We start from the raw sequence: 22,340 nt of genomic DNA, 5'->3' as shown, positions 1-22,340 counted from the left end.
GCGTTATGAATGTGATTATAGAGGAAAATGTTGGCTAGACGATATCATTAATTAAATTCTTCCAATTGATGTTGTATAGCTGAGTTATGATCATATTTGCTTAGGGGGTGCGTTTTACCCCATCTTCCCCTACTTGGGTTCTCTTTCCAGTGGTATTTTTTCGTCTTACTGGAAATCCGCGAACATTTTTCCAATCCATGAAAAGGGAAATGGCTAAAAATCAATAACTATAGTGGGATAATTTCATTGCGTGCTTTCTCTAGCTGGTGATTATGGAACCACTTCAGAGTCAATGTTAGCAGTACCTAATCCACGATTGACATGGCTTCACTGGACGCTGAACAGCGACTATCCTGCCGAGTCTAGCATCCTACGTAACAGGGAGTATGGAAGGTCGCGCTCAAACTGATATTATTTACACCAACCAATGCGCTATTTTTCATATAACAATTGATAAACTGGACGTGTTTCTAATCAATGGTAGTTTTTGCAGCTGTTTTGATATCATTGTTCTCAGATCGTGAAATAATGATTGTCATTGGAGATTGCCAGCTACTTAACTTAAAATCAAGAATGGTGTAGGGAAGTTACTTTGGACCGTTGATGTTTCTACTTTTCTTCAATGACCCCTCGCCGGTGCTGCACAGATGATTTCACAATATTTCGTATCATCCGCTAAATTGGTGATAGCCGATGTATCCAACAACATCATGTTACCTTTGCTGATGGTAATGTAACAAGAACTGCGTGTGTGTAAATCCGAAAAAAGAGCTCGGTGATCGAATTCTCATGCAAGACTTTTTGGCTGAGCTATGTCTGTAAGACCCCAGAACTGTTTTACTGCCGAGTAGAACGTTTTAGCTACCGAACACGTAGGGAGAAGGCACAATCGATTAAGAGGTGATGAAGGGTGGTAGTCCCTTTTGGACTGTCCTGGTTTTTCACTCTCTTGATATGGTCACCCTAAGTAAAGATGACAGAAAGAACGCAATCGTATCTGTTCAAGATGGCGCCAGTATTCGATCATACTCTGAACAGGCCAAGGTTCCGTTCGAATCAATACATACTCGTGGAAAGAAAAGTTCTCGTGATCAATGAAAGCGCATCAGATATTTCGCGAGCGTTAACAATATAATAATTTAAGAGGTTGTTGAAGTAAATAATCGAAAAAAACATGATCGAAAAAAAGGAATTTAAAAAATGCTTCGAAGCCCAAATGGTGCCGTCCCACCACTAAGCAGCCACGAGAGCAGGAATGCACAACTTCCAATCCACACTCTGGCGACGACGAGGACGTCTAAGAAGTCATTCGCAATTACAAAACCAGACGCAGCTGCCGAAAAAACATGTTTTTTTTCAACATTACCTTCCGTGGTTTTGAGATTTTTCACATCATTTGTCACGTTCTCATTTTCTTACCTGAATGACGTGAATGGATTATTTGTGTTATTAATTTTCAACTAATCTGCAGTAGCTCTTCAAATAAAAGTTGGACCGCTAATTTCCTCTGCATGTATATTGTTTTATTTAACCTATCGTACCCCCAGGTTTTAAAAGCATCGAAACAAAACCTTTGCCTTATTGGATTTAGCTTCAAAAATATTTAGCCAAGCATAAAATCGCTATTGTCAAAATGTTATCAGATGTATAACCTATCCAACGAGTGCGCTTGTTTGTCAAAATCAGTGTAAAAATACCATCGCAGGAGCTCGCCAAAAAACTAACCTACTTGACCTTACTAATGATTTATTTTTGTGACTGAATCAGATATGATTCGGTCTCAAAATTGAACCAGTTTTGCTCATCTCTAACCTACACACTTCGAAAAACTCTTGTAATTTTACGTCATTTTTACAGGACACCAAATTATTCAAAAACGTAATTTTACATTATGCCGACAGTAAAATTACGTGCGACATGTAAATTTACAAGAACGCTGTGAAATTACATTTGTCTAGTAAAATTGAAGTAAAACTCATTTTCAACCTTAAAATAAAATTAACCTTACTGCAGTTCGTCACGTGCTTCTTACCAACAAATAATCGACCCATTATCTATTATCGTGAAAACGGAAGACACAAATAAAATTCAATTACGCATATTTTCACCAAAATTCAGAATGGGTCCACCATTTACTGGGTCGAAGCTTCGTGGAATTATAAGTCAAGAATATGCTGAACAAGTTGAACGATTTAAAAATGACCCCAAGGTGGTTGAAAGGGCACTCGAACTTCTTTTCTTTTTTGGGTAACCGAACATGCTTGATAAAAAACTCGACGTTTTCAGCGGATAATCCGCAGAACTTGCAATATAATTGTATTGTTATCTTAACGATTTTTGCACAGCCGACGGACCTTGAAGAATTTTTGAGATAAATACGCGCTTCACTTCGTTTGATGCGTTTTTGATTCGGGACGTGTAATTTTAATGCATCTTACACTGAAAACTTAGTCATCGAGTTCAAATTTTATTTCCTACACTTAAAAATAGTGCGTGTGACAATTGTTTTTGTTTAAAATGACGCAGTATTGAATTTATTAATAAAATATTATGAATGCGTCGATTATGACATAAAAATAGATCACATTTAAAGTTGCGTCATATGCAATTGCGTCAGATTTCTAATTGAGTCATTATTAATATTCAGATTTATTTAGTGTGTAGACCTGCAAATTCAAGTAATGTTGCATCCGTTTTAATAAAGTTTGCATGTTTTTGATACCATTTGCCACTAAGTTTTATATAAATCGGTTCAGCAATCTCTGGAAAAATTGTGTGAGTTTAACACATACACACAGACATTTTCCGAACCTAACGAACTGAGTCGACAGGTTTAGGACACTCGGGTGTCTGGGCCGGGTTCAGGTTAGCCAATTTCAGAGTGTCTCCACAATCCTTCTCTATGAGAAAGGCTAAATTAAGTAGTTTCCAATTCATCAAGTAAACTAGAGAGCATCCTAGAATGTTCGATTCGTTCAATTTATTTTAAATTCATTATGAAAAATTTAGCTTAGTATTGAATGATGCAGCGCTCATTTTTTGTGTATTCCATTTCACGCATATACCAACGACTTAATGGAAAATGAGATTATACACGCTAAAAAGACAAATACACACACGCGCCCAACATGCGGAAGCATCGAAACTTTTATTAATCTCCAATCGTCAGGAATTTGAAATCTTCCAACAAACAACTTCTCGGAGAAAAGACGATTTCTCCGCAGCAAGTTTTTGGACAACTTATAACTTTATGACAACCCCAACAGCCAACAACAGTTTCCAATTTCAGCGATGTTGTTCCACAGGCGGGTCCAGTGCGCCGGTGACAAGTGTGCCAGCCAGGAGGAACGGAATGTGAAACCTGTTCCCAAGAAGATTTTCTCCTCCGCCACCACACACTGGCATCCGCTTCGCTTTTCGCTCTTATTGAATATAGGTTTCAATCTCACAAGTGCCCTCGGGCAACAGATCGGCAAGTGGCGGTCCGTGCTTCCAAGTCAGATACCAACTATGGCAGCAGGCAACAAAAGCAGCAGCAGCAGCAGCAGCAGGGAAGTAGGCAGACGGGGGTCTCTTTCTTGAGGACCGCCGCACCGCAAACGAGCACAAGCAACCGGTCGGCACAAAACTACCTACACGCGAATCATTGATGAAGCGTCCAGCTAACGAAAAAGACTCATACACACACTGAAGGCAAAGCCAGGGCACAACCGTTCAAGAAACATACCAAACGACATTCCAGAGTGAGCTTGACTGTTTGGCTCAGGAGTGCTAGGGGCCAACTGATAGGGTGGTGCTAAATGTAAAGGAATTGTTTGACGATATTATACCTTAATATAAGAGGATTCAGGAATAACTCACATGAAGACCACCCTCGGAACCAATCCCAACCAGGGCACGTGATATCGCGAGATGGCGTGAGAGTGAGGTCCGTCCGTACAATAATAGGATTTCGAAAGTTGTGTGGAAGAAATTTTTCCCCCCTTCGCCTCGCCCATTGCCGGACATTAAGGTCTCTCAGGGCAACCGCGGCCGGCATCATCGGTCGCCGTGGTCCAACCGTGAGGTGATAATGATTGCGACCCGATGATAATTTCGGTTTTATTGGACCTGTTGCTACGAGTGGGGCAACTTCAAGTGGGGGGAAAAAAACAAACGCTAATCTGTATGATAATTCGAAGGAAACTGTAACAAATTAGACATTCGAATGGAAGTTTCTCCCGGAATCTGTTCGGGGTTGAATCGAAGTCTCTAAATATACGAAATTAACGTTTTAGATTAGCGAGAAATGATGCAAACGATTTTTTTTCTTATGTAAATATTTGGAACCTGATTTCATACGAACCGATCAGATCCAGTGTATTCGTTTGCATAATTTATCTTCTTGTTTCGTTTTAGAAAAATTTCATTTATTTTTAAATAATTTTTAAACTCTTTGGGTCTGGACGACCTGGTTGGTTCACGTTCCTTATAACCTACTATTCGTATTGGGGTTCGACAACATTGCAATGTTTTAAAATGAACCAGATTAAAGCTGTTATTAGCTTATTTTCGGTTATATTTAATTCTTAAATTATGCTTCAGCTTTTGTACTAGTATATTTCAAAATGACACATTGTACCTATGCCATGTGCAATTTTCAATATTAGTTTATTTCACAACAACAAGTTGATCTATATTTTGACTAAACAAACTATATTTGGAATGTTTATTTAGTGATTATTTGACAAACTAAGAACTTTATCCATGAGGCGTTATATATGCGGGAGAAATGTGCATGGTATTGTCTGAGTTGAGCGAGTAACTGTTGCAGCATTGATGAACGTATTTATTACTGGCGTGCGTGAGAGTGGCAGTGGGGAGAAGGAGGTAGACTCTCAATTCGCTCTTAATGTTTTAGTACATTTATTTTAAATCTTAAAATAGTCATAGTTTTACTCCATACTTTTAAAAATATACGTAATTTACTCACTGTTTATCTAATATTGTTTTTGCAGACTTAGCCAAGTATGCTTCAGGTAACTTACTGGTTATTGTGGTATAAATAATTTAAATAAATAATTTGATTGATGGGGAAGGGCATTACGTAGTTGGTAAATCGATTGCCTTGTACGCAGCTCACCTGGTTTCGAATCCCAACCACGCACATAGGGTTAGAGATTTTTCTTAAGAGATTTTTCCAACCCGAAGAGGTTAAAACCTCTATAATCGAAATAAAAAATGGTTGGATAACACTAAACTTCTAATTTCCGCTCCGTCATTTTCTTCAAAAAAATAGTCGCCTCCAAACGATATATTGTCTCGACAAGAGAAATAAAAATTATGTCAATGCCAATTACATTGAATATTATAGCTTTTAGTATAAGCTTTAAATCGGCCTTTAGTAAACATATGCTCGGAAAGACCTATCGTGAATTTTATTTTAATGCATAGTGATACGTTTAAATTCCAATCATGTGCAATGACCGAGAGGGAAATTTGCTGACAGACAATGGTGGCTGCTAGGTTGAAAGAGTATTTCGAGGTTTTGTTGACTGGCGGAAGTGAAAGTGTATCTAGGAACAGGACAAGCATTGAAAATGACGAACAAGCTGTTGATCCACCAACAGGGCCGGCGTCACACTTTTAGCCCAAGTGGGTAGTAAGCATAGGGTGAGGGTAATATAATAGGAATTTGTCTCACTTCCGCAATACACACGCTTACGTTACATTTACATTAAGTCACTTGCGGTGTGTTTGTGCAAATTGAATTGTCGTACATCGATTTTTTTTTCAAATGTGTGCCGGAGATACATTCGTGGCCGATTTCAAATTTAGGAAAAGGTCTAAAATTTCGAGTAGGTAATTACCCACTCGGGTATACTACCCACACTATCGGCCGGCCCTGTCCACCAACACTAGACGAGGTTGAGAACGCTATACGTGAACTGAAAACCGGTAAGAGCGGCTACACCAAATAATCCACCGCATTATTCTAAGAATATGGGCGGAAGAAGAATTGCTTGTAAGTTGGTGAATGGGCTCATTTGCCCCACATACAAGAAAGGGCACAGACTGGAGTGCGCTAATTAGAGGAGGATATCTCTCCTGAACTCGGCGTACAAAATACTGTCGCGTATTCTGTTTAGCAGACTGAGACCGCTTGAAGAGTCCTTCGTAGGCGAGTACCAGGCTGGTTTTCGTACGGGCCGATCAACGACAGCTCAGATGTTCAACCTTCGGATGATCCTAGACAAATTCCAGGATTACAACTTGCAGACCTACCATTGATTTTAAGGCGACGTACGACTCAGAAAAAAGAAATTTGCTGTAGCCGATTATGTCAGAACATGGTTTTCCGGCGAAACAGATTATACGTGCGACGTTGGATAGGTCAAAATCAAATATTCGGATTGCAGAAGAGATCTCAACCTCATTTGTGACCTTAGATGGACTGAAGCAAGGCGATGCACTTTTAAACTTGCTATTCAATATTGTTCTTGAAGGAGCTATAATGAGAGCTGGTGTGCAAAGGAACGGAACTATCGTCACTAGGTCGCATATGCGCCTTGGTTTTGCGGACGATATGAATGAAATTGGAATCGATCGTAGAGCAGTGAAAGAGGCCTTCGTGCCTTTTTAGAAGGAGACAGCGAGGACAGGCTTAGTCATCAACTCAGCCAAGACAAAGTACATGGTCGCAGGTAAAGAGAGAGGCAGGTTTTGTGGTTTTGATTCCGAGGTAGTGCTTGATTATGACGTTTTTGAAGTGGTCGAAGAATTCGTTTATCTGGTACACTTGTGACATGCGACAACGAAGTTTTCCGTGAGGCAAAAAGACGTATTGTAGCAGCCAACAGGGCCTTTTACGGCCTATGTAACCTGATTAGGTTCCGCAACCTGCAAACGTCAACAAAGCTCGCCTTATACAAGACACTGTGTTGCGAACAATACTCGGCGGGATATGCGAAAGTGGACTGTGGCGAAGACGCATGAATCATATATTGTTAAACAGATACAATACAGCAGACTGCAATGGGCAGGTCATGTAATACGAATGTCGGAAGAAAGAATTACGAAAACAACATTCAGTATGGAACCAGGAAGATGATGCCGACTGAACGTGCGGGGGAACTGGAAGGACGCCGCTCAAGACCGACAAAGATGGAGCTCTACGATACGCCTGGCATTGGCGAGATAACGCTGTAGCCAACAAAGTATCAAGGTAGGTACGTCCAATCATGAAATGCTACGTTGTGGCTGGGTAGTTTACCTTTTCGAATTTCGTCAGGATCGAGAATTCCAATGAGATTCACTCACTTTTAGGTGACAAACACTTTGCAGTAAATCTCAGACTTTGATTTTTTGGAACTCTGATCATCAACGACCCAACTTTGTATACAAGATTATTGTCTCACTGTGATTAAGGTTATCTAGGACAAATCAAGACAACACTAGAAATTCGGTTTGATAAGCTTATTGCACAAATGGCACAAGCTTTGAGAGAATCCGATAAATAAAAAAATCATTCATGTTTACTATGCCATATTTCACCCTAAGGAGGAAAATTTGGTAAAAACCAAAATTTCTCGCTAGGGTGAAAATTTGTTGGTAAAAACCAGTCTTTGTACAGGAGGGCACAAATCCTTATTTCATACTGTGTTGCGTTTCGGCTTCGGCTCATCAGAAACCAACACTAACTTATTGTCGGAATAGACGCATAGGCCTGCTAAGCCAAGACAAGTTTCGGTTTCACTATGTCTCATCGGCATAAACAGAACTTCTGCTCGAACGGGACATCACGTTTGATCAGTCGTTCGATTGAAACACAAAGTGTGTTTTAGTTTTAAGGGATTTGCGTCAAGCCGGCGCTAATCTATTCCGACAATAAGTTAGTGTTGGTTTCTGATGAAGCGAAGCCGAAACGCAACACAGTATGACATTCATGTTTATTTTGCAGCTAAAAACCGTTTATTAATTTATCACACACACACATCAACATGCCGCACTCGGCCCCAATGATGGAAACTTAAATCATTTACATCTAAAAAACTGCAGGAATCGATTTCTTAATGATATCCGAGACAAATCAAAGTTTAACAGGTGCGACACACGATTGAAGAGGCGTTGTAGTCCCGTGATCGCGGCATTAGCGGTGCGAATAGTTCGTCGAAATGGCATTCTCAGAAGAACGTTTCAGCGTAACGCTCTGGACCTTGCTTGGATGTTGGCTCGCTCTATTAAATGTGGAGAATCGATCCATCCTGACAGAAGATCAGAGATGAATAAGGCTCTTGCAATTCCTCTACGACGCTGAAGGGTATCGAACTGGATGAATTGACACCGACTCTCGTAGCTTGGTAAACGAAGAGGATCACGCCAAGGCAGGCGTCGAAGAGCATACCGTAAAAAATTTTCGCTAAATACCTTCAATTCGATCGCTGCTGTTCATGTAAATCGGGTTCCAGACTGCCGAACAATACTCCAGCATGAAGCGTTCTAAAGAGCAGTAGAGGCTTTTGAGACAATAAATGTCTGTAAAGGATTTAGCCGTACGGAAAATGAAGACTTCGTGATGCTTTACCAAGAACATACGAAATGTGATTCTTAAATGTAAGTTTCGAATCTAACAGCACTCCAAGATCCTTAACGCAGCTCACCCGGGAAACAAGAGCTCCAGACAAGTTATATTCAAACTCAATAGGATCTTTTTTTTTTCTGGAGAACGATATCACAGAACATTTCGCCGGATTCAGAATCATTCGGTTGTTTTCACACCATCTGCTGATAGTGTCAAATTGCTGCAGCAAATAAATAAAGTTCGTCCGTTCAGTTCTTAGATCTGTTGAAAATTTTTAGGTCATCTGCATAGGTTAGAGATAGTAGATTCGTCGACGTCGATCGATTCGGCATGAATCCGTGTTGGTCTTTAGAAATATATTCCTTACAGTGAAAAAACACTGACTCCACCACGACTAAGGGTGAAGCCAGAGTGGGCGCGATGCGTAACGCGACACGATGCGATGCGAACTGCGCGCGATTTCCAACGCGAAATGATAGCCAGAGTGAACGCGACTGGTAGCGATGGCCATATGCGTTATACGTAAACAAAAGTTGTTTTGACGTGTCGAAAAGATTGCGAGTTGAAAAGTTTCTATGAACATAGGCTCAGACGAAAAATATTTCATGTTCGAAGGCGTACGCGATTTCTTTTTAGAAATAAAGATTTTTAAATTCATCCGATCCATAGGAAAAGAGGATACGGGGAGTATCACCCTGTACCAATATGTGCTAAATGATCCAAACAAATGTCGCAACTGTACCCGTATGAGCATCGAAACATTCGATTACAATTTAAGTTATATTGAAGTTGTCCTTACTTAAGAGTGGGCCAACGTTATTACAACTCCAAAAGAACCACAAGATAAGCTTGTAATCACGCTAAGGTAATTCTATACCCCTACGTTCCACGTCGTAGTATATCTTCACGAATTTCGGAACAATCTGCCCTCAAAAATGATATCGAATTTGTATAATACCACAAATTAATTCTACAATCCCTACGTTCTATCGTGACAACATATTAGCAAAATGTCATAAACTATTTTTGGATTGAATTATTAAATATTTTTATTTAAATATCAATATAGTGTAATATTTCTAGGTTTTTCGTTCAACGCACTATCCTACACGTTTCGCAGTGGAAGATCTACAGCCGCTGAAATCGTTAAGGAGACCTGTCTTGCATTATGGATAAAGCTTTAGCAAATTCATATGCCATAGCCAACCCAACATTGATTTAACCAAAAAGCGCAAGATTTCTGGATTTTGTGGAACTTCCCCCATTGTTGTGGCAAGCATAATCGGGTGCAATGTCCACCACACTCTGGGACAATGTTCCACAACTACAAAAAGGTTTTTTTGTAGTACTTGATGGAACCGGGACAACTAGGTATTCCACCAGGTAGTAATCTCCCCGGAACAAACATATTCATGCCATATGTGTTTCTAGCTGATGACGCTTACCTGCTATTAAAACATGTTTTGCGATCATTTGCTCGACGATATATCACTGTTTCAGAAGAATATTTTAACTCAAGACATTCAAGAGCAAAGAAATCGATCGAGTCTGCTTTCGGGGCAATAAAGACTGCTATGAAAACAATTGAAAGAAATGACCGTAGATATTATCATAGCTATCTGTATGTTGCACAATGTTATCATTGATAGGGAAGGATATAGATATGTTATTAGCGAGGGGGAAGATTTCTTACAAAACATTCAAATGCCTACACATAATCCTGTCTATTGTAGCACAATTCGAAACCGAAGCTTCTTTGGGGTATCTTATTTCTTTACATGGGTAGCAGACTATCAAAGAAAGCTTCATCTTCATCCTTGTCGCGAGATGAAGCTTTCTTCGAGCAGTTCTAGCTTTCTCTGCTCAAACTCTAAAAGATGTTCTGCTTGAGCGCTCTTTTCGTTGTTCTTTTTATATCGTTTGGTGGGAAGCGGGACAGGAGCACTTGGTGATCGCCCAGTGGAACTATCAGCTGCCTCGACTGCTTCTACTTGACTAGTTAGGATTTCCAATGCCTCGACGTCGTCAAACACTTTGCTTTGCGGCTTGAGAATGCCACTTGTTTGCCGGGGCTTCATTTGTTGACGCAAAAGGTAGACTTTTGAAATGCGGTCAGCTAGAGGAAACGATTTAGTGGGCAGCATCTCCGAATCTCAACACCGGCAGCTTACGCAGTTCGTGACCAAAAGTGTTGCGCAAGTTTGTACACCTTTTCTTTGAAACATCGCCTGAAATTTAAAAAAATATAGGCTTTGTGAAAAATCAACTCGATCACTCACAGTACCCATTAAAAGCAATTTAAAAAATTGTTCATAAATTTTACTTACTAAGTATTGGTTCACAAGGTTCCGCTAATGGCGGGATTGTTGGTCCCACAGCGCACACCTTTGGAAGACAGGTCCAATGAGTGTTGCGACATCGACAAAAGCATCCTCATCCGTCATAGTGAAATGAAATTTTGAAATTGATCGCCTCATTTCGCGCGAAAAACCTGTGCATGTACTGGTTGGTCGCGCATCGCGCAAAAAATCGCTTGGCGCATTGCATCGCGTCCACTCTGGCATATACTGTATTATTTTGCAGGAATCAAATGAACGAAGCTCGTTCGTGCGTCGTCGCGCGATGTGTTAAAAATCACTTCGCATCGCGTCGCGTCGCGAATCGCGTTCACTCTGGCATCCCCCTAACTCAAAGAGCTTGGAAATGGCACAGAGCGCCGAAATTCCTCAATAACTATCAATGTTCCTCTTATCACCTTTTTTGTGGACAGGAAAGATGAAAGCTATTGTGGAAAGATGAGGAAAAATCGCGGTTGTCAGTGACATTTTGATTAGTTGACAGAGTGGTTCCACCAAACCAGATACACACTTTTCAAAAACACAGCAAGGACACCATCTGGCCCGGAAGATGACGATGCTTTAAACTTGGAGGCTGCTCATACAATATCCGAGTGCTCCGCACGAATCTCACTCACTGACCGTTCGAGTTGGGCCACGCCGCTAGCTGCAACGTCAATCTGCTGCGAGGACAGAGTCTCACTGACGACCACACTCGCAAATTTAGAGGCGAACAATTTGCATATGTGAATCATCCCAACTTCACCATTCAAAAACTTTGCAAGCCGGTTTCTTTCCGCTGCTCAGGGCCGTCGAGAGCCGCGCCGGGCCCCGGGGTTTGAAGTACTGACGGGCCCTTCCATATATGACTTCTTATTTCAATATCGATTAGAGAAACTATACGGATGCAACCGTTTCAATTAAACTATTTTTTATGAATATTGTTTATTTGACACGATTCAATGCGTTAGCTTAACAGAGTCGTCAGTATTTTAAATAAGTAATAGATTGAAAAAATAAAAATAATAAAGGAATATTTGTGGCTGGCCATTAGAATTACTTGCGTCCGATTTGCCATTGCGATTGGAAACCTTTTTTGCGGCATTGCCATACAGTCCATATCGCCATCGTTCATGCTCCCTTGACGCACGTTAATGCTACCATCGTTAATGCTGCCCAGAATCCGAGCGTAGAAAAATTGACATCCCTTTGTGAGCTTGAAAGAGAAACAAAATTCAATTCATGCCCGCCGCGATGAATCGAAGGTTTGTTTGTTTCCCTCGTTCTTCGCTTTTTCGGTACAACGCATATAATCGGTTTCAGGAGCAAACTGAATTTTGTTTCTATACTAGCTCTGAGACCATCAAGCAAAAGTGCACCAGATATAGATTATGCAGTTCAGTTATGCTCGAAAATGTAAAAAAGATGGGTAGGTAATGTCAGAGACATAACCGAAGTGAAGTAGAATACACATAAGCTGTTAATTCGAATGCTGCAATTTTTGCTATCTTCTGCATTGAAATCAGCTATTTCGATATTTGTTATGATGTATTATGTCCCGTTGTTGTGCATTTTACCCCTGCACAGGGTGTATTTTATCCCATCTACCTCTACATACGCTTGCATTACATTCACATAAATCACTTGCGACGCGTTTGTGCAAATGGAATCTTGAACATACCTCAAAAATTTCAAACGTGCACCCGAGACACATGCGTGGCAAAATTCAAATGTTAGGTTTGTTCCAAAGTTTCGAGTGGATAATTATTAATTACCAACTCGATTATTTTAAAGTGGACAGTGCTACCTTTTAACTACTCGCATTACCCACCGGCCCTGATTATTGAATATTTCATTACACATATGTATAGTGGGATCAAAATACATTCGTCTTGGTGAATATTTTTATAAATAGGCCACTTAAAAGTATGACATGTACAAATAAAGTAAATTAAGGGCCAAATCGGATAAAAAAAAGTTTTTGGACTTACTGTAAATTGTACTTACTCTACAGTTAATAACCAGCAGAAGGGCATTTGCGCGTGGAATGTCAGCATTAGAGAGTTAAGGCGAATGCCGTATACATATGTTCAAACCTTCACCAAGCAGGTTTCTTAGCGTGGAGTTTTCGCAATAAGCCTGCAATTGTCACGAATGATAATATCCCACAACGAATGTAGTGCCAGGCAGCGATGCCACATGTTTTTATGAAATGTCTGTAGAAGAATTATTAAAATGTTTGTAAATGTCTCTAGATGGTTGAGTAAATCCTAGTTACACTAGAATATTAATTTAAAAATTGATTGAAATTAGAATACTATTAGTGAAGGAATCACTCGTAGACGAATAGTTAAATTTTGCTAAATACTATTACTCTTTTAAAAGTCTGTAGATTTCCAACTACGTCTGTAGGAGGATATCAAAAGTCTGTAGAATTCCTGTTCCTTATTCCTGAAATGTCTGTAAATCTGGTATCGCTGGTGCCAGGACATTACTTTTAATGGAGCATTTCACTAGTTGAACTGCGAAATAAGTAAAATCATTTAGCTGAACATAAAATAAACCGATCTTAATGTGGATGTACAAATCCCGTCATACATGCAGCAGTTATACAATTAAACTGTGTTTATAACAGCATATACATAGATGATATGTAGAAAGTTATCCCAGTTTGCCCCAAATGAACGGCAGAAACATATTGTATCAGTATCCAATAAGCCAACATCATCTCCTTCACACAACAACCAATGCTATTAAAATCGTCATCGTCAATCATACTACCGCTTACCAAAAGAAAATTAAACAAAATCATTTAATGATGAATTTATCTGAGCCCGCCACGCATAATAGAGCAAGAGAGCGCAGTCTTTCGCACTCAACCACCCCTTCACACGCGCACACTTGCAATCCGCGTATTGAACTCCGAAAAAGAGCGTTCTGCCTTTTCTGCGATGTGCGCTGATCATTGTATGATCATTGCATTGGATGGAACGAAGCCTGGAGGCAGTCATTGAATATATTCCAACCGAAGAGTTTGAGCTGACACAAAACGTAGCAGCTACTACGAGGTCAGAAAGCAAACTGACAAATTTTCTCTTATGTGCCGTTTTTATACCTGGCGAAGTTCATTTCATAAAAAAAGAGGCAGTCTTAGCAACGCTCGCTGCTTGGTTGAATTGTACGGACCAATCAACGCAGATAATTACCACCTTAACAAATTACATTATTTTTGTTATCTATAATAGACGTACATTTTACGGGTTCAAATACAATATACGTGCACATATTACCGATCGGATAGTGCAAAAATATAGCGATTTCGATCAGTACAATGGAAGTTATTCGCATTTGAAAACTGGGAAAATATCTCAGCAGAAATTTTTGAAAAGGGACCCCCATATTGAAACGTTAGAAGTATTCTACTTCAAAAAACTGCCTACAAACTGTCCACATAATAACAAATGAATGCTTTGGTCAGTTTGGCAGTGAATTAATGAGGGAAGCATTGAAACTGAATGTTGAATTCAGCAAATTATTCAGAAATAGGCAACTGAATGTGAAATTTCGCGTTACTGATGCTACCTTGTTTCTTGTTGTTGGTACATGTTGTTGATTTTGAGGAACTGGATGCAGCTATTGCAGTTGTCAATATGACCTGAACGAATTTTCTTTATTGGTTTCTGAACATGGTAAAATCGGTTTTGGAATCATGTTACATTTGCGCTGACATTCAGAGAGAAAACATTCTGAATGCGATGACTGTGATCCAACAGCGAAGTCTGCTGTTAGAAAGACTGAGACAGAGAGTTGTGAGAGAAAGAGTTTCGACTTTTGGTGGAAACTAATGGGTAGAATAAGTATCTAGTTAAATTCCCATATTTTTCTGCATCACACTGGAACCTCCATTTACGAACCAAGCCAAAGGTTCGTAAATTGAATTAGTTCGTTTTTTGGGATTTAGATCGTAAAAAAAGTTCACTTCACATTCTTATTAAAATTCGTTGGTTGAGTAACATTATCGATTACCCTAACAATATGGGTATTTCCGGAACGGGCTTGACAACTACATGATGAAAATGGAAATTTAATACCTTTTGAAATCCAGGATGGAGACTTCCGATTGAACAATAATCTCGCTAACCCCAACAATTTGGGAATTTTTGAAACGGGCTTGACGAGTAGATGATAGAAATGGTACTTTGGAGCTATTTCGAACAATATCTGTATAAACTATGAGGGTATTTTTAAGCAGGTTTGACGAATAGATGAGCGATGCCCTTTTGAAGGCCAATATAGCGTCTTCTGGTTGAGAAAAGTTTTCTATAATCATATCATCCGTATCACAAATCAATATACCTATATCTCTACACAAACCTCTAAGTACCACCCCCTGGTAATTACGTAGCTTGACGGTAATTCCCCCCCCCCCCTTGTCAACGTAAAATTAAAAAAAATAAAAAACGATGTTAGTTATTCCCCTTTAAAAAAGCTACGTCGCATGACCTGACCCACTACCTCCCTGTCGTCACACATCATCACAAAATACAATATTCCCCCTCCCCCATATAATGCTACGTCATTTATGGATGATCCCTTATAGAGATGTCTTAACTAGAATTCGCCATCTTGGTTTTCAAAATCGCTTCATTCATAGATTTTCGTCATTTACTCGTCAACCCCATTCCGAAAATATCCAACTTTTATTAGTAACAGTTAGCTAAGAATATGATAAATTGTATACAACTTCATACTGTACACTTTGACAAACACTTGCGATAAATGAAACCAGAATGGTTCAATTGCACTGTTAAATGAATTTAATTGGGTTACGTTCACGTACTTCAGAAAACCATTGGAACGATTGGAACGTAGTTATATAATATATTTGCAGTGTCGACAGAAACAATAAACTTCAACAATTAAATTAAAATAAATTTAATTCAGTTAAAAATGCGGGCCCCCAAAACAGACCCGGGCCTCAGGGTAGTTGCCCCCCCTGACCCCCCCTCTCGTCGGGCCTGCCGCTGCTCATTGACGTATCTCCAAAACGATTTAGGATCCGATTTAAGCTTACGTTGCATTTTTCGTTGTTAGTTTGAAAAACAAAAACTGTTCAGTTTTTTAAAATCGTTATTGAGCCTATTTCTGCAATTACCATAGTGTAATGAATCACAAATATACATTACCATCTCAACAGCGTGTCGGTCTTACCCCAACAGCGAACATTTTTTCCAAAAAAAAAACAAAATATGTTGAATTCCTCAAACTCGTCTTAAATACACCCACTAATACTAATACTAAAAAAGCAGTGATTTGCAAAGCTTTTGTTAATTTTTTTGCCTTTCATATATTTTTCAACTTTGCACCCGACAGTATAACTTAGGATTTCATGTTGAATCGCAGTTTAAACCGCATCCCTTCCATATCCGTTTTATACACTGGAATTATGGCTATGATATTTTTACAGTGTATTTCATATGTTTAACATTTGAACTCCATGTCTCTCCATACGCTATAGTCGTGCCGTATCGTGCAGCTGAATCAAATTGAAGTTTCCATCTTAACGATTGAGGTGTGTGTTACCCGGTTGATCTAAAGTTTTTTAGTTTTACGATGGAGTGCAACGTGGATTCCCTGCGAAATGTTCTAAAACGTAAGTAATAATAGTTTGGTAGAAAAAATTGAGAATGTAATGGCAAAAAACCATAAATTTTTCAGAATACGGAATAAGTATTGACGACAAACCCTCCATTATTAAATTTATAATGGCAGCAGGAAGGCAAAATCCCTCACAGGTAACTTATTTGTTTGGTTGTTTATCTATTAAAATTAAGACTAATATATTTGGATTCTTTGGCGTTATATGTGACTTATATTTATAATTTTGTACCCTTTTTACAACTTCAGGCGAACAGGACTTATTATAAAACTTCGTAAACGCCCAGGAAATGCAAGCAGCGGGGCAGAGTTCCACATTACGGAATACATATCTCCGGAGGGCTTCAAGTTGGAGGAAAATCGGTCCACCTCAACAAATGAATAGGTATTAATTTTTTACCCCATTCTGATTCAACTCAATCGTATCCAAACGTTTCCATCATGTGATTGTTTTGTTTATAACGACTAATTTTGCATACAGACTATACGCTCTTACCCAGTTAAACCCACTCCAAAATAGACTCGAAATTCTGAATGGAATCCAACTCAAATGCAACAACCAAATCCGAAACTGTTTGAATAGGAATCGGTTGTTGCATTTGAGCTGGAATCCATACAGAAGCCAGGTTTCGGAATGGGTGTAACTGGGTAAAATTGAGATGTCATATTAAGTAAGGTGCCATTTAACAGACTGTAATAGGTGGTATGAATACCACCAATTGTTTCGTTTATGAGAAACAGTATTACAATAAAATTAAATAAGTAATGAAATTTGCGTTCCGACTTCGTCTCATTAAAATCCGACACTAAGCTAGCGAAAGGACCAAGCTAGCGCCGGATTGACGTTAGCTCCAAAAAACGGAGACACTGTTGGTGTTCCAGAGCAAACCCCTAGTCAAGCGTGATGTCCCGCAGGAAAAGGAGCTCATTTTAAACTGATGAGAACTAATGAAATCGAAACATTTAGTTTGGCTTAGCAAGCCAACGCAAGATGCACTGTGCTATATTCCTTCTTAGTGGAGAATAGCTTAGGTAAAAACTAGTTTTTCTCCATTAGGCAGACAATTGTTTAAAACTATCTTTGTGCGTAAAGAGCTCAAAACCTTTAGCTAAATTAGTTATGAACCACAGAAAACTCAGCTAAATTAGTTATGAACACTCACAAAACGCGACGCGAGACAGGACACAACACTTATTGTCCTTACTAACTTTAAAAAGGATTAAAAAATTACCTTTTTGTCGACCGGTTTCGGGCTCGATGTTGCCAATCATACTGCGTGCAGTACTCGTCGAGAAGAGAATTAAAAAAAAACACAAAAATTCACTGAATTTTCAGGTTTGTCAAGTAGAAAAGAGGTGATGATATTGGGGCATCGTCCTTGTTCATAAGCGCGTGTTCAGCATTGATTCCCATGCTTTTAGGTGTGCAGCTTTCCGTACAGTTTTCACGAGTTTCATGCTGTCCCAGTCTATTAGGGGAAGATGGGGTAAAACGCACCCTCTACGGAAATATGATCATAACTCAGCTATAGAACATCAATCAGGAGAATTTAATTAATGATATCGTTTTGCCAACATTTTCCTCTGTGATCACAATCATAATGCTTTGCAAAATAATCAAGAACATGAAAAATATTCGATTCTTCAAAATCATTAAAAATTGCCTTTTGAAAAATAAGCGGGGCAAAATGCACCGGGGGTAAAATGCACCGCAACAACGGGGCATAATGCACTACAACAACGGGGAAGAATGCACCGCAACAACGGGGCAGAATGCTCGGTGAACAAGCAAGTAGTTTTGTTTTCTAACGAGATTTCACAAAAGTGTGCCATTAAATAGCCTTAGGTTATGCAATTAGTAGGTTTTCAGAACACTTTTTTTGTTTTCGATTGAAAAATCAGCTAAATCAAAGAAGAGGGCATTTTGCCCCTGATGGAGCAGAGATATAAATTTAGCAAAAAGTTAATTATTTAGTAGATTTTTCATATATAGTGCGACAGAATAATGAACAAAGGTATAAATAGAACTGGAATGCACTGATATAATAATACAACTTGCATTTATAAGAGCTGAAAATCCTTGTTGCACGAGCCACGATTATGACATGAGAAGAGCACGATATTGTCTTTTGTTTATTTCTCGAGCTGCTATTGATGTACGGTTATGAAATTTTGACAAAGTATGTTTACTTTGGCGGACTTCTAACTGGTGTTACCCTTTTCTATAAATTTTCAGTAGTTTTCGACATAAGCAAGGGGTGCATTTTGCCTCGGGGGTGCGTTTTACCCCATCTTCCCCTAAGTGATTGTGAGCTATAGTGTGTGCTGCCACACTGGAGTCGTTGCCTCTTTCGTGGTCGACAGCATGTTTATGTTCTCGAATGCGGACTTTGAACTTGTCTTTTAGGTTACACAAGAGGTCTTTCAAGGTGTTACCACTTTTGTATGCGACTTGGTAACCATGCTGTTTTAGGACGGTTTGAACGGGGTTAGTAATTTTGGGGTAAAACGGCAAGCAGATTCTACGTTCCTGTTTTTTATCCGGCTCTAACGTTGTCGCGTTTTGTCTGTGTTTTTTCGTTTTGTGTTTCCTTAGAATTTTTTCCACAAATCCTTTTTCATACCCATTCAATTCAGCAGCTTTGTATATTTTATCTTGCTCGGCCTTGAAGTCATCATTTTCCATCGGTACATTGAACAGACGATGGGCCATGGAATGGAAGGCTGATTGTTCTTGAGCGCCGACATGGTTAGAGTCGGAAGCTATGTATCTGTCTGTGGATGTCGGTTTACGGTAGATCCCGAATTTTAGTTTCTTGTCCGCTTTCCTGGTTATCATCAGGTCTAGGAATGGCAATTTTCCTTCTATTTCCTTCTCTACCGTAAACTTTATAGTGCTGTGTCGGGAGTTCAATATATCAAGGGTCTGCGTGAGGTAGCGTTCTTTCACGGCTGCGAAAATGTCGTCCACGTAGCGTCTCCAAACTCGATAGAAGAGCTTTTCTTTGCCTAAAGCTACCTTGAAATCGCTCAAGAAAACGTCTGCTAGTAGAGGCGAAAGCTTGTTTCCCATGCTAAGACCAAACGTTTGCTTGTAGAACTTCCCTCTAAACGTGAAGTTCTGTTTCATGCAACACTCTGCCACTGAAAGGTAAGCTTCGACCTGATAGGGTAACAAGCGGTTTCGCTCCAGATGTCGTCGAAGACTTTCCAATGCGTCAGTTACTGGTACGTTTGGGAATAAAGCAGTCCCAAACGTACCAGTAACTGACGCCTTGGAAAGTCTTCGACGACATCTAAAGCGAAACCGCTTGTTACCCCATCAGGTCGAAGCTTACCTAGCTGTGGAAATGAAAAAGGATTTGTGGACAAAATTCTAAGGAAACACAAAAGGAAAAAGCACAGATAAAACGCGACAACGTTAGAGCCGGATAAAAAGCAGGAACGTAGAATCTGCTTGCCGTTTTACCCCAAAATTACTAACCCCGTTCAAACCGTCCTACACAACATGGTTACCAAGTCGCATACAAAAGTGGTAACACCTTGAAAGACCTCTTGTGTAACCTAAAAGACAAGGTTCCAACAGATAAAAAATCGGGGATCTACCAAATATCCTGCAAAGATTGCCCCGCAGTATATATACACTGATAAAATATATTCGCAAATCGATAGGCATTAGTTTCGTACAGAATATTTTCATAAAATATGCGAATTTTTCGTACATATCATGAATCGTTCGTAGTTCTATTGAAACACATTTATTTTTTATTACTAATTTTTCGTGAAAACCACGAAACGACTTTCGTTGGCTTATTACAAAACAACTTCGTTCGGCAAACGTATTGTTCGCTGTTACATACGAATATCTTTATTATATTTACGAGCATTATTCATCGAACCGTCCACGTCAAAAAGCTTCAATATGGAGTTATTGTTGCTATACGTCAGATAATTGTAGATCATAACGACGGTCTCGGTCTGACTATTTAGTAACCGTATCCGTGTTCGTCGGTTTCAGGAAGATTTCCTGAACCTCTTTCGCTTCCAGTTGTTCCAGAATCCGGAGCAGTACGGATTCAGTTGAGCCATCGCGAACTGCTCGTTTGTTTTGTATGAATTAATTTGAGCTTTCTCTGTCGGAGCAAAGCCAAAATAATATGCTACTTAATACGAAAACTTCTTTTAGATGAACGAAATAAATTCGTGCGACCGACGAGATTGTTCGTAATATACACAAACGTTTATTAAAATAAAACATTTCGTTTCATTCACGAAAAATAATTTCGTTTTCAACGATAACATTCGTGCAATATACACTAAATAAGTAAAATTTATAAAAACTTTCGTTTATCAAGCGGCCATTTCTTCATACCACAATAAAATCGATTTTGCCAGATCTGTTTTTTTAATTAAAAAAAATCGGTATTGCCAAACATCGATCCTAAAAGATCGAATGCAAAAATAAGAGGAAAATAAATACGAAAACTTTTCTAATATGAACGAAATGAATTCGTGCGACCAACGAAGTCGTTCGTAATATACACAAACATTTATTGAAATAAACGATTCATTTCGTTTGATTCACGAAAAATAATGTCGTTATCAACGATAACATTCGTGTCATGTACACAAGATAAGTAAAATTTACTAAAACTTTCGTTCATCAAGCGTCCATTTCTTCACACCATAATCTTTCTAGTCCTCAATAATGATGAACATGTTGAAATAGAATCGAATTTACCAGATCGATCCCTTTAATTAATAAAAATCGGTGCTGTCAAACATTGATCCTAAAAGATCGAATGCGACCAACGAAATCGTTTGTAATATATATATAAACGTTTATTAAAATAAACGAAACATTTCGTTTCATTCACGAAAAATAATGCCGCTATCAACGATTACATTTGTTCAATGTACACTGAATAAATAAAATTTACGGAAACTTTCGTTCATCAAGCGGTCATTTCTTCATACCACAGTAAAATCGAGTTGGCCACATCGATTTTTTTAAATAAAAAAAAATCGATGTTGTCAAGCATCAATCCCAAATGATCGACTGAAAACAATAAAAGGCTAATAAATACGAAAACTTTTCTAAGATAAACTAAATGAATTCGCACCACCAACGAAATCGTTCATCATATACTTAAACATTTATTGAAATAAACGAATCATTTTGTTTCATTCACAAAAAATAAAGTCGTTATCAACGATAACATTCGTGCAATTTAAAATAAATAAGTAAAATTTACGAAAACTTTCGTTCATCAAGCGGCCATTTCTTCGTACCACAATAAAATTGATTTGGTCACATCGATTTTTTAAATTAAAAAAATCGATGTTGTCAAACATCGATCCCAAAAATCGACTGAAAACAATAAGAGGATAACAAATACGAAAATTTTTTTAAGATGAACGAAATGAATTCGTGCGACCAACGAAATCGTTCGTAATATACAGACACGTTTATTAAAATAAACAAAACATTTCGTTTCATTCAAGAAAAATAATGTCGTTATCAACGATGACATTCGTGCAGTGTACATTGAATGTGTAAAATTTACGAAAGCTTTCGTTCACCAAGCGACCATTCTTGTATATGAAATGAACGAAACCTACTATTTAGAATGCACGAAAATACTTCGTTGCAGAAAACGACGAATGAATTCGTGCGTTGCATGATCGATACGAATATATATTATCAGTGTAGGACAAACTCGCCGAAAGTTCAAAGCCCGCTTTCGAGAACATAAACATGCTGTCGACCACGAAAGAGGCAACGG

The 22,340-nt window shown here is 38.9% G+C and overlaps 1 protein-coding gene across 1 annotated transcript; it reads right to left on the bottom strand.

Moving 5' to 3' along the window:
- Nucleotides 1-10,371: 10,371 nt before the first annotated feature.
- Nucleotides 10,372-19,627, bottom strand: LOC131680747 (uncharacterized). Its single transcript, XM_058961455.1, has 2 exons — nucleotides 19,081-19,627; nucleotides 10,372-10,658 (listed from the first exon to the last, which is right to left on the bottom strand). The coding sequence occupies exons 1-2, from the start codon at nucleotides 19,625-19,627 to the stop codon at nucleotides 10,372-10,374; spliced, it is 834 nt and encodes a 277-aa protein (XP_058817438.1).
- Nucleotides 19,628-22,340: the final 2,713 nt, after the last annotated feature.

Source organism: Topomyia yanbarensis, chromosome 2 (genome assembly GCF_030247195.1).
Source record: "Topomyia yanbarensis strain Yona2022 chromosome 2, ASM3024719v1, whole genome shotgun sequence".
Taxonomy (NCBI): Eukaryota; Metazoa; Arthropoda; class Insecta; order Diptera; family Culicidae; genus Topomyia; species Topomyia yanbarensis.
This window is presented reverse-complemented; position numbering and strand designations above follow the sequence as displayed.